At 42.2% G+C, this 13,212-nt stretch overlaps 1 protein-coding gene across 1 annotated transcript in view; it reads right to left on the bottom strand.

The window, feature by feature from the left end:
• The window catches only part of DTNB (dystrobrevin beta), a gene marked incomplete at its 3' end in the record, with an annotated part of 198,487 nt that overhangs the window by 125,852 nt on the left and 59,423 nt on the right, over nt 1-13,212 (bottom strand). Inside the window, exon 10 of the mRNA XM_080615962.1 lies at nt 10,004-10,128. Coding sequence (XP_080472088.1) covers nt 10,004-10,128 — 125 coding nt within the window. The remainder of the gene's footprint in view (nt 1-10,003; nt 10,129-13,212) is intronic.

Genomic DNA, 13,212 nt, shown 5'->3' with positions numbered 1-13,212 from the left:
CTTTTCAGAGTCTCACATCACCTTCCTCAGCCTTCTTCCAATCTTGGGAGCATCGGTGCAAGTGTGGAAGGAAGTGGGCTGAGCTTGAGGCCCTTGCTGCAGAACATGCTGCTCACTCCCATGTGGGTGGTGTGCTGCTGGTGCTTGCACACAAGGTACCAGGAAGCACACTTGGTTACAGTGGAGAAGGTTGAGCTCTTCTTCAACCTGTTGGATGTAAACATGTGACTCTTCGCGCAGTGGGAGGCACGCATGCCGGTAGAAAGGGTGCCCATGAAGCATGGGGACTGACATCACTTCCACTAAAAAAGTTCAGAGTAAAAACATTACAAAGTGGACAACATATACTTATTAATTTGTACACACACCTCACAGACCCACTTATGTGTGTGTGTGTACATACAGACACACATTAGCGCAACAAGAAAACTGCGGAGCTTCCAACACAAAAGGCAAGATTCTCATTGCTATTCCCAATTATGACCCATACCAATAGGGGAGAAAGGTACTTGCATACGTTGAGGTCTTAGTTCTCCTTTCTTTACCTAACTCCCACTTCAGATGGGAGAGAATTCTCTCAATTACTCAGTTTATCTTTTTCCTACCCATTAAACCCAAAACTGTAACAGGTTGTTGTCTCTCCTGTTCCTGGTAATCCAAGGGAATTGTCTGTCCATAATAACGAGAGCAGCCTTGGGGAGAAGGACTTGGGGGTGTGGGTCAATGAGAAGCTCAACACGACCCAGCAGTGTGCTTGCAGCACAGAAACCAACCGTGTCCTGGGCTGCATCACCAGCGACGTGACCAGCAGGTCAAGGGAGGGGATTCTCCTCCTCTGCTCTACCCTCATGAGACTCCTCCCTGCACTTCTGCATCCAGCCCTGGGGGCCCAACATAAGAAGGACGTGGAGCTGTTGGAGTGGGTCCAGGGGAGGCCACGAAGATCCTTCGAGGGCTGGAGCACCTCTGCTATGGAGACAGGCTGAGACAGCTGGGCTTGTTCAGCCTGGAGAAGAGAAGGCTCTGCAGAGACAGAGCAGTTTCCAGTGCCTAAAGGGACTGCCTAGTCCCATTAGGATCAGCTCATGGACCACAGCACTGACCCTCCTCCACCCTAAAAATTGACCATTAACCTCCAGCTTTTGCTTCCCTAACCTTTAACACTTTTCAGCACATCAAAAGATCCTTCTTCCAATCATAGAATAGTTACGGTTAGGAAGGATCTCAAGATTATCTAGTTCCAGCCCCCCTGCTAACTTTGTTTCTTGAATAGTCTTTGACAAATTATCCCTTCAAAGGCTTTTTGAAAATTCAAATATATGAAATCCACTGCATTCCCTTTATCCATGGTTCTCCACCAGGAACCTTTACTCTCGCAGAAGTCCAGTCACTGAGTGAGGCTGGATTGATTTCCTTAAGAGGAGCTGGAAACCCTAAACAACGTCTCACATAAAATTTATTATAAAATAGGGTGGGGTTGGGCTCCTGAGGGTTTCCATGCAGGAAACAACTGTGAAGCACCTTGGTTTGCTCTGCAACCAACAGGCATGTCTGGCAGTTATGCACAATTAATCAAAATTAAACACAGCATTATTTTTCTTGCTAAGAGAATTGTTTTTCAAGATATATTTTAAACAGAGCATTTTAAAAGGACAAAAGGATGTGGAGTAATGTGCAAGTTAAAACATTAACTTGATAGCCAAAGATCACACAGTAGCCACAGCTGGATGGTGCCTGGGGAAACATGATGCCCAAGATCCAGGGGCCAGCATCACCCACACGATGTTCCCCTCATGTCTCTCTCCTGGGGACAGAGCTCTAGGGCTGCTCATAAGAGCATCATCTTTAGCCACAGAACACCTCAGGTGTGCCACACCTTAGACAATGAGGAGTCTCAGCACCACTAAACCTCAGAGGTTTTTGCGACAGCAAGAAGAAGGAATGATATCCACCAAAAGCAACATCACAAAATCAGCTAATGAGGTTTTAGACCCACTGTTAGAAGCAACAGGCAGCCTGGCCCAAGGAACTGGCAGTTTTGTAAGCAGATCAGTATTCAGCAACCTACACAGTTTTCAGTTTTTCAGTAAAGCTGTCGTTAGAGCAGATAAAGGGATACGATTTGTGACAGGTCAATGCGCTCTACAGGGTTTTTAGCTGAAACAATGAGAGAGACCCAAATAATTGCTGCCTTAGAAAGTATTTGTGGGTGAGAGAAAGGAACTGTCAATAAATAGGTTTTGAACCGTAAACCAAGATAAAACCTCTGGCAACATATATCTGATGGTCCAGAGACACTTCTGTAACCAGCAAACCGGTATTCTTACCGTACCTCTTCACAAAGATGATCCTCAATTTATGTTCATGTGCAAAGGCAAACCATTTACACATTATCACTGCAAAATTTCTGGGAGTAAATATATTCAGTGTCAACCCCAAATTTCTTCCCAAATCAGTCTCGCAGAGAACAAAAAGCTCACCGTGATTTCTTACAGACTGCAGGTGATGCAGAACCACGCTTCATTTCAAATACAGCAATTTGTGCTTTCTCAAAGAGTTAAACCTACTGTCCTCTACACCAAGGTAAATCTATGAAGTGTCATTTCACTAGAAAGGACATTTAATTCAAATTCTAACTTAATGTGACCTGTAAATAAAATACTGTAGCAAGGAAGAACAAGAAGTCAGGCCATTAGCAGTTTTCCCTATTCAAGCCCCACTGCTACATCGCACTTCCATCCTAAAGACAAGTTGTACTTTCTTAGCAGGCAGAGCACAGCTATGTCACACTGTGTACAACATAGGCAATGTATATGCTGGCCAGCGTGTCAGCCACATCATCTTCTGTGCAGGCAGAGCAGTATTTCTCCCTCTTGGCTGTACTGAAGTACAGTGTAAGTACTACTGAGGCCATTATACATCCTCCCATTGCCCGGCAGCTCCCCAAAGGGCTGAGCCAAGACCTGATGGCAGCATCCACGCTCACACTCACTGGTGGGAATGTGGAGGCAGCCTTGCCATGTTGCTGCAAACCCCAGGGCACCATGTGAGCGTGGCTACCTCAGCCAGGGACGGTGATGGATTCATGGATCCATGGCCTCAGCAGCCTGCTGTGGTTTGCAGCAGTTAGTCACGACACAGCTGGCCAGCTGAGCCACAAACCATCACATAACCCACATGCCTCCAGCTTCCCTGCTTTGATGGCAATACATCAGAGATTACTGCTCCTCACAGGATCAGCCTTGGCTCGCTGCAAGGCATGCACATGTAAGTATGATATGGTCCCTAATGTTATTTATTGCCAGCCCTGCCAGGAGGAGCATGAACGCTGTGAATCCCTACAAATGCCTTTTTATGCCATTTTCACTTCTCTGCTGAAGACTTAAAGAAGCATCTCCATTCCTCTAACATAACAAAGTTGATTTGAAGTAATACATAGTTCCTTATGGCTCCGCATTTCTGTCCCCTGGAAATCCCCATAGCAGACAGACTCCCTTTCTGTGAGCCACTGGAGTGGAACGTAGGTTCCCTCTTCAGCTGTCACTCATTAGCACAAACCCACCTTCACTGGTGTCACACTGATCACCGCCAAGCTGTGCAGAGGAACGTCTGCAGAGGTGACATGTGCCACGTTCTCCCGCCTTTTCAGTGATGACACTGACTGCTTGCAGCAAGGAGAGAGGAGCAGCTCAAGGTAGCAGCAACAGCTGCTACAGCAGTGTGACGCAGCCCATCTGTCACCACAGCAGCAGCCGACTGGGTTTAGCAACAGCATGGGAACACCCCAGCACTGCAGTGTTTGCTCCAGGACCACACCAGAAGTGGGATCTTGTGCTTATTTTGATTAAGAACAGTATATTTTATGTCCTGTGCAACAGGGTTGTGACACCGAAAGCACCGATCTCAGATAGCATCTTAAAATGAAGGCTTTGATGGGAGAGGTTTGCACTGATGGGTCCAGAGCCAGGGGAAAAGGATTCTGTTACAACCTGAAATAACACTGCAGTGAGGAAAAACTTGGAATGATTTCTCCTGGGAAAATTGATCCATGTCAAATATAATCTCTGCTTTACCAACCAAAAAGAGTTTTTTAATGCCTTACACTCCCACCCTCCCCATCATACACACTTAATTCATTAAAAAAGGGGGAGCCCTTGGAGCCTGGGGGTTCCAGCAAATTAATTCAGAAAACTGACTCCTTAAAGAGTATGATTCATGCAGAATTACTCTCTAGCAGCCAGGAAACTCCCACCTACACACAGCTCACAATCTAGAGAATGGAGGGAGAGGGATAAAGGGAAAAGAAGCAGAATACACCAAAATAGCAGCATTTCCATTTTTCATATTACTGACCCAGCCCAGCTGCAGGAATGCAGGTAGAGAGGGGGAGAGGTAGTTTCAGAAACACTTATTTTTGGAAATATAAGTAAAGCAAATCCATAATTGCCTCATAGAGCATATCTACTGTGCTCTAGCAGTGGAGTCTGTAAAATTCCTGATTCTGAGACTACACAAAAATTTTTGTATGCATTTTTCCTATCTCATAAAGCTGTAAGGAAATACTGCAGTAACTGAGCTTCTGTCAAACACAGAATATAAGACTGACTGGAATTCTTACTTGATTTAAAAATAATCTCCCCTTGGTTTTAAAGTTTCACTGGTGGAAATTCCACTGCTACTTCTGATTTTGGTTATCTATTCATCAAAAGCAGCACCACCAGCAGGTCAAAGGAGGTGATCCTGTCCCTCTACTCTGCTCTTGTGAGATCTCACTTGGAGTATTGTGTGCAGTGCTGGTGTCCTCAACATAAGAAGGACATGGAGCTGTTGGAGCAAGTCCAGAGGAGGCCACAAGGACGATAAGGGGAACTGGAGCACCTCCTGTATGAAGACAGGCTGAGAAAGTTGGGGCTGTTCAGCCTGGAGAAGAGAAGGCTGCGTGGAGACCTCATAGCAGCCTTCCAATATCTGAAGGGGGCCTACAAGGATGCTGGGGAGGGACTATTCATCAGGGACTGTAGTCAGAGGACAAGGGGTAATGGGTTTAAGTTTAAACAGAGAAAGTTCAGGTTGGATATAAGGAAGAAGTTCTTTACTGTGAGGGTGGTGAGGCACTGGAATGGGTTGCCCAGGGAGGTTGTGAATGCTCCATCACTGGCAGTGTTCAAGGCCGGGGTGGACAGAGCCTTGAGCAATATGGTCTAGTGTAAGAAGTCCCTGCCTATGGCAGGGGGTTGGAACTAGATGATCTTAAGATCTTTTCCAATCCAAACCATTCTATGATTCTGTAATTCTAACAATTATTTACTTACATTCACTATTAAAAACACAGCTCTTATTTTTATTCTGAATGTGTCTAGCTTTGGCTGCTGGTCTGAGCCTTTTGTTAAGCCTATCTGCTAAAGCACCCTGGGATTACATTTAATTTCTCTAGGATAGATATTTTTAGTAATATCATTCCTTAACCTCTGTATGTCACCCTTGCATTAGTGGAGCCTTTCAATGTAAAGCTATGCATCTTCCCATACCTATTTCCAGTTCTTTAATCATTTTCATCAACCTTCTCAAACCCTTTAGTCTTTCAACACGTGGCTTGATTACAGGTGTGATAAGGACAGCATTTTCTGCCCAAGGCCCTGTCACCACCCATTACAGAGGGTCACCTCTTCTCTTGGCACGCAGGTCCTGTGAGCATCCTTGGTTACGAAATAGCCCAGACATCACACATTCAGCCAAGTGCATACCATGCCCTCCAAATGTTTTTTCAAGTCATTCTACTCAGCTCACTGTCCTTTTCACCTTCAGTCCACCAGTATTTTTCTCATTTGCCCATCCAGCCTATCAGCAATGACCGTACACTTTTTCCTCCTGGTCATGGAAACCAATGTTAAGAGCACAGAAAGAAAGCTTGAACAGTGCAGGACTCAGCTTGAGAACACCCCTACTCAGTGACCTTCTTTTCCTACTCGTATTGAGCACAATAAGCAAAACAACTTTTTTTCCAGTCTGCTGTCTATGTGCTGTATTGATTATTATTTTCTAAATTATTCAATGCTCATAATAAATGCATTATGCCAACAATATCGCTTTATTAATCAAAACTAATCTCATAAAAAAAGATAGGAGCTGAGTCTGACTACACCACATTGCCCAAAGCCTATGCTTGATTGGCAGGAGTTACCTTTTTATTTACTGATCAACAAAATATCTACTGCTCAGTTATTTAATTCATCATCCAAGCCCTGTTGGTAAATACATGTAAGAGATTGCCCTGTTTGACTTCATTCCCCACACACCCCCCTCGCTGCCTTGGAAAAAGAAATGAGATCATAGGAATTCTCTTCCAGTGCTCCAAGACATATCAACAACCAGCAGTAAGCATCCAAATTAAGAAATTCTTTCAAAATGCAGTTTGGACCATGAAGGTAGGCAGTGCAGTTGTACATCCTTTTGCATTATCTCTGGAAAGCAGAATTGCTCCATCACTGCACTGCACAGCTGCAGCCCCCTGCCAGACCAAAACCTGGAAATCATTCCCCAGTAACTTGTAAACCACCAGTTTACATTCTTTACTACCAATTATTGTGTTTTCTCCTTCCCTTGATGACTAAAACTGTTTCTTCTTCCCTTCCAAGCCTTGTTTTCCCTGGAACATTTGGACACGTATTCTTAAACTGTTCCTAGTTATTAATATTTTAGTTTATTTACTCAGCTGAAGTTGGTTCCAGCTTTGTGAGACAGTGTGTCTTCTAAAGCCTGTGTTAGATGCTGATGCACACCTTGTTTACATGAAACAAATGTAATCAAGTCATGACCACTGACACTTAAACAGTGATTCATTGTGGCCCTAAGTGATTCCCCTTTATGAGTTAAGTTCTATTAAAAAAATCACCACTGGCTATGTCACTTTTCACACTTAAAAAAATAGGGGAGAGGGTGATTGTCTGCCTTTAAAAAAAAAAAAAAAAAAAACGGAAATTTTATTTTTTTTACATAGTATCCCTTACATAGAAAACTCTAAAGGTTATCACTTATATAAAAAACCCAGTAGGTCTTTTTTGTCCTATTTTAATTATATTTTCATCATAGAATGGCTTGCGTAGGAAGGGAACTTTAAAACTCATCCAGATCCAGCCCCCCCTCCCACGGGCAGGGACACCTTCCACTAGACCAGGTTGCTCCAAGCCCCGTCCAACCTCACCTTGAACACTACCAGGGACGGGGCAGCCACAGCTTCTCTGGGCAACCCGTGCCAGGGCCTCATCACTCTCACAGGGAACAACTTCTTCCTAAAATCTCATCTAAGTCTGCCCTCTGGCAGTTTAAAGCCATTCCCTGTGTCCTGTCACCACATGTCCTTGTAAATGCCCCTCTCCAGATTTGTCAGCCCCCTTAAGGTACTACTTAAGGACACAGTAAGGTCTCCCTGGAGACCTCATTATACTAATGTGATTTAGTGTATGACATAAATAATTTACTTACATTATTTTTACATCAGATCATTATTGGTTGTTCCTGGAGTTGCCCTTGTAGCATTAGGCAGAATTTCCCAATACTTTAGTTTCTTAGGGCATTTTTTTTTTTAATTAAAGTTGGCAGCACCAGCAGATGTCTCCAAGTTGTCCTGCTGCTGCCAGGAGTATCCAGGCAGCAGTCCCAGTGACTGCACAGGATGTTGCACCGTACCCCTGCCCACATGTCCTGAGGGCCATATGCTCCTGCAAGGCTATCCAGTGTGCCTTCGGCTCCCTTCTGCCCAGCAGGACCCCAGTAGCATCTCCCTAGCAGCTCCCACCTTGCTATCTACCTCATGTGACTGGGCACAGGAAAAAGGCAATGTGTTTGTAAGTCGAGGCAGAGGCTGTTACCAATTGGAAGCAAAACCCAGCTTCTTTAAAAGCACCTTTAATAGGTCATGTATTAAAAATACAAAATACAAAAGTAAGCCATCTAATTCTGCCTTCACCTATCTTTGTCCAGCTGAGGACTGAAACTTCTTTGATCCATTAATAAATTAACATGTCCTAGCAAGAGAAAGAAGTAATTCATCAAACTTGGGAATCTCAGTCGGAAGAAAAACTTTGGTTCAGGTTCTGCAGCCCTCTTTCATGCAGGCAGGTCCAGTGCCACTGCTGGAATTGTTTTCATACACTGTACTTATGCAATTACATATTTTATTTTTTTTTAATAGAAGCAGTACATTGTAAACTGCTAATTTTCTCTTGTGAATGTTCCTGCATTTCAACATGGAAGCAGCACAGAAAAAAATCTAAAAAGAAAAATGTGAACAGATTCATGAGCTGATAAGATTTTAAACATGAAATGTTTTTTTGTGTGGCTGAACCCTTACTACAGAAAATCCAGAAGTAAAGCTGAGCAACAAGCTCCATGACACATCCTGGCTAAGGCATGGGGCTGATTTTGTGGACAATGTACGACCCTGTCCAGTGGGCTTGATAAGCCATTCATTTACAGCAGAGCCCAGACTTCAGCTCTGGATTTAACAGCAGCTTAACAAGAATTTTGGTTGGTTGGTTGCTTTGGGTTTTTTTTAAGAGTGCAGTTTCACAGAGAAAATCAGCACAATTCTATTCCATTAAATCAGATCATCTCCCCTCACTGCATAGGACTACAGCAAGCATTATAAAAGTTCATAAATATTCAGTGATGCAAGAACTGCAGAAAACAATCACACAGCTAAGCAGAAATTGGTAAAGCTCAGAACTACGTGGTTAAGGAGTTCAGCATTGCAACTACTCTGCCATGTCAAGTTACAGGTCATCTATGCTTTTCACAAAAGAAAGCCAACACCAGTGTTTTATCACACTACAATAAGCTTTGCAATTCTCACCTTTGCAATACTTTGACAAGCTAGCCTCCAGCTTTCTCTTAATGATTGCCACAACTGTTAAAAGGAGCGTACAGAAGAGCCAGTCAATCCAAATCAGATGGCAACAGAAAATGCCAAAGCAGCACATCATGATATTGAACTGTCAGAGGTTAGATGACATTCAGATTTGAACAGCTCAGTTCTTCACTCAGAAATTGTGCCAGAGGAAACAGCTCAAGAATGAATCTGGTATTAATGATGTCGAAGGAAAACCAGAAGAGCATCAATTCCACTTACTCTTAGAACTACAAATTACTCAATACTTGTGAAAATGGGAGTCCTCCATTTTGCAGAAATTATATCCCTTTGTTTTACTCCTCTCTCCTTACTCTTCTCTATAGCACGTGCTTAAACTTAGACACACAAAAAGGCTTCTTCTCAGGACTTTGTAGGACATTAAAACAGATGTATTTGGAGGTTTAGTTTATCTCGCACATACAGTAACATAATTTGTTTGGGTTTTGTCATCTCAGGTTTTACTTCTGATGTGAAAACTGACAAACTGGGGAAGCAGACTGATTCAAACCAACACCAGTACAATGGTATTTTATTAAAATCATTCCATAGGTTCGACAGCAAGGTCAGAATGAAAAGGTAACACCGATGCTATTGCTCAGAGAAACACAGAAAACCTCTCAGTGAGACAAGTAATAACGTAAAGCCATTGCTCCCAGGCAGCAGCAACAAGCTAAATCCTGCTACTACTAATACTAGGCAACATTAACTTGCAAATAAATACATTTAACACTGTTTTGCTTATACAATTTTAATCTACAGTAAATGAGAAACTAGTATGATCCAATATGATGTGCAAAAGGTAAGAATGGTACTTTGAAATGCTAGAGGATGCAAGTAGAATATAAAATCAAGGCTTAGTCTAACTGCACACAAACATATTCTAGTTCTCTTTTCTTGTTAGCAATGTATTCTTATCAAAACAATATGCTTCCAATCATTTTCCAGAGAAACACCTTTAACAGTTACAGCACTACAACTTGATAATTCCCCTCCAAGGGCTTCTCTCTGCTAGCTTATTCCAAAGTCAAATACAGCCATAAGTGCCTTGCTTTGTATCACTGATAAAGTGAAAAATAGAACAAAATAGATACTCACACTATATGTGCAAGATCAAGTGGCTTTTCTGGCTGCTCAGGAAATACAGGACGAGGTGGTTCTCTACTTGGTACGCAACCGAGTGATTTACTAATTGCATGGCTCAGCTTCTTTGCAGGTGATTTCTGTTTTTGAAAAGAATGACAAAATGAGTTGACCATTCCGGACAGCAGGGTAATATATGCAATCAGATAACTGAAAAGTGTAAAAAAATACATTGTAATAGAATAATCAGAAATATCCAGCCACATTCTGCTGAAATTAGTACACACATGAAAAAACATGAACAAGTTTTGTGGTTTTGTGGGGGGGGAGGGTTTGTGCTATAATATCAAAAAATGAAAGAGGTTCAACAAAAGTATGTAAGATGAAGATGATGTCTGGTGTTTCTACCAGGAATAAATCAAGGGGCAATCATCACAGTATCACAGTATGTTAGAGATTGGAAGGGACCTCAAAAGATCATCTAGTCCAATCCCCCTGCCAGAGCAGGAACACCTAGATAAGGTTACAAAAATAAAGCCTACAGCACCCGGGATTCCCAGGCGGTCTCCCATCCAAGTACTAACCGAGCCCAACCCTGCTTAGTTTCCGAGATCAGACGAGATCGGGCGTTTTCAGGGTGGTGTGGCCGTAGGCATCCAATTAAGGGATTTCTTATACTTACAATGATTCTGAACATAGGCATTGTGTTTTGAGAGGAGGGCAGGGGGGAACAGAGGACCTGGTGCCTAGACTCAGCGGCTGCTGCTCTGCACTCATTCCTGTCTATGGGACTCACTGGGATGCTGGTGCTGTGCCCCCTCCCCTCATCCTTTGCAAAGGATTTTTTAAAGACAACTTGCAACTGTTTTGTTTGCTGCAGGCAAAGCCAAGGTGAAGCGTGGTGTTAAAATAGATAGGAACAACTGGATTCTTTATAATCTTTCACAAGTTCACTCGGTTGCGTTAACTAATATCCTGGGAGCAGCAATACTGGGATCATCTAAGGAAAGGTGAAAGGCTGGGGACAAGTGTTGCCAAACACACAAGAATCAACAGCTGCCCTGAATCAGGTACTTAAAACGTTTTTTTAAGTCCGAAGTTGACTTACAAAGTTAAGTCTTAAAATGCTATTGCATCCACTGAAGTGACGCCAGTGATGTGGGAGCCCAGATAATGCTTTTATGAGAGAAATCACTTGGCAGTCCTGTTTTTCCAATCTAACTCACTAACAGTCTATGTATGTGTAACCTAGTGGCTAATTACTCCTATGTAATTTTTTTACTCCTCCTGTAAGACATTCCAAAGTGGAATTAGGACCAATTCTTAATGCACATTCAAATTAAAATTCAGACTAACACCGATTTAAATAGGAGGCAAGGCTACCCAGGACAAGAGTTACACGTACAGTTACAGTTAACAGAAATTAGTAACTAGAAATTACTAACATTTATGAATATTTACTAAGAATTAAACAAACAATTAGTAATTATTAAACCAGTGAGAATATTCAGCTCTGGACCTCTTGGCTTTAGCAACACAAATCAGGCAAATCAGGTGGAGAACCTGTGTGTATAAGAAGTTGATCCCTCTATGAATTTACATTGTCTGTAGTAGACTGGGAAGCATTTTAAGTATAAAGTAAAATACTAATATCGATTGGAAAACAATGAAAAAAGAGAAAAATTCTTTTCAAATTAGAAAAGAAAGAAGAGTGGGATGACTGTGAGAACATACTAGGACAGCTGGTCCTTAACTGAAGATATATTATTCTCCTTCAATCACCTTACGACTCACAGTCAATGCTATCTGAGAGCTCTAAAAACCATGAATGGAGGCTGTTTCTGAATTCATGATGATTGTAGTATTGGGAAAACAAAAAAAAAAAAAAGAATTACTCATGATCATATTCATCCCTGGAGCACACAGAATCATGCACTGCTTTGGGTTGCAAGGGACATGTCCAAGAAGATTCAAGTGGTTGCTACAGTCAAATTCCAGTAACGTGCCTCCATCAGCATCTCACACTGCTTTATGTGTACCCTGGCCTGGTTACCACCTCAAGACTGTACTTTTCACAAATTAAACCAATTATTCAATATGTTACAGCCTAATTCCTTTCAGATTCTGTAATTCTTACTCATTAGCCCACATACCCAAACTGTGGAGCAGCAGTATGCATGAAGACCATGGAGAGCAAAAGCCATCTAACAGCCCTCAGATATCTGGTGGAATGTGCAACTGACCTTCCCAATGTGTTACCTTCAGGTTTTGCAGACAAAAAGTCTTGGCCCCACCAAAATACCACTGCAAAAATCCTGTTATCGGCATGAGATTCTTATCTGCTTTCACCAGCAAGGGCTTCACTAGTAAGGATGGCAAGATAATTAGCTGCTTCAGCTGAGGGTCCTATAGGGAGCTCCAAAAAACCAGCATCTCCAGAAGCACTTCAGCTTACTATTCATTAAATAGTAAGTGCTAAAAAGACTCACTGATGGTAAACTGATGGGTTCTTTTTTTCATTTTTCTTTTTTTTTTTTTTTCTCATGTGCTGAGAAAACCTGACAGATTGCGATCAAGGGATGATCCCTGCAAACAGTGCTGAAGTGCACAGCACTCTCACTGTGAAAGGTTCTACAGATAATCCCCAGCCTTGAAGTATTTTGAAATCATATGAAAAACACAATCCAATCTTTATGTTACTTCTTACTAAAGTCCACAGTAAAATTTAAATTATGTACACAAATGTGATACCAAAAGTAAAATTCTAATTTTCCTAAATTAATTCTTCAACATGTTCAACAATTCCACATTTCTTTCTCTTTCAATTTGTTCTCCACTTCTCCTTTTAGAGTATTTCCTACTTTACTCTTTACCCTGTTCATCTTTTGGTTTCTGCACAGACCATCTATTCTCAGTGTGCCTTTTCTGCGACCTCCTCTTTGCAGTATTTTTAGGCATTTTAAAGGTTTCGGTTGGGTTTTTTTTTTCCATTCTGGTAACAAACACAGTATCCTATTGTGCTATCCCATGATTTATTTTATCAAACAAATACAGCGTTGTCTAGAATGCCGTACAACTGAGCCACTACTGCAGCTTTGCTTTCTGAAAATTACAGGGAAAGATAATTTCCATTGATCTCGACTTTCTGATGATGCTCCTCAGCGCAGCTGGCAGTGAGGAGAGCAGGACAGGGTGAATGGGTATGTGCTTCACCAGCAAGTAGA

Source organism: Psittacula echo (assembly GCF_963264785.1).
Source record: "Psittacula echo genome assembly, chromosome: 4".
Lineage (NCBI taxonomy): Eukaryota > Metazoa > Chordata > Aves > Psittaciformes > Psittacidae > Psittacula > Psittacula echo.
The sequence above is the reverse complement of the archived record's forward strand: the minus strand, read 5'-3'. Positions and strand labels throughout refer to the sequence as shown.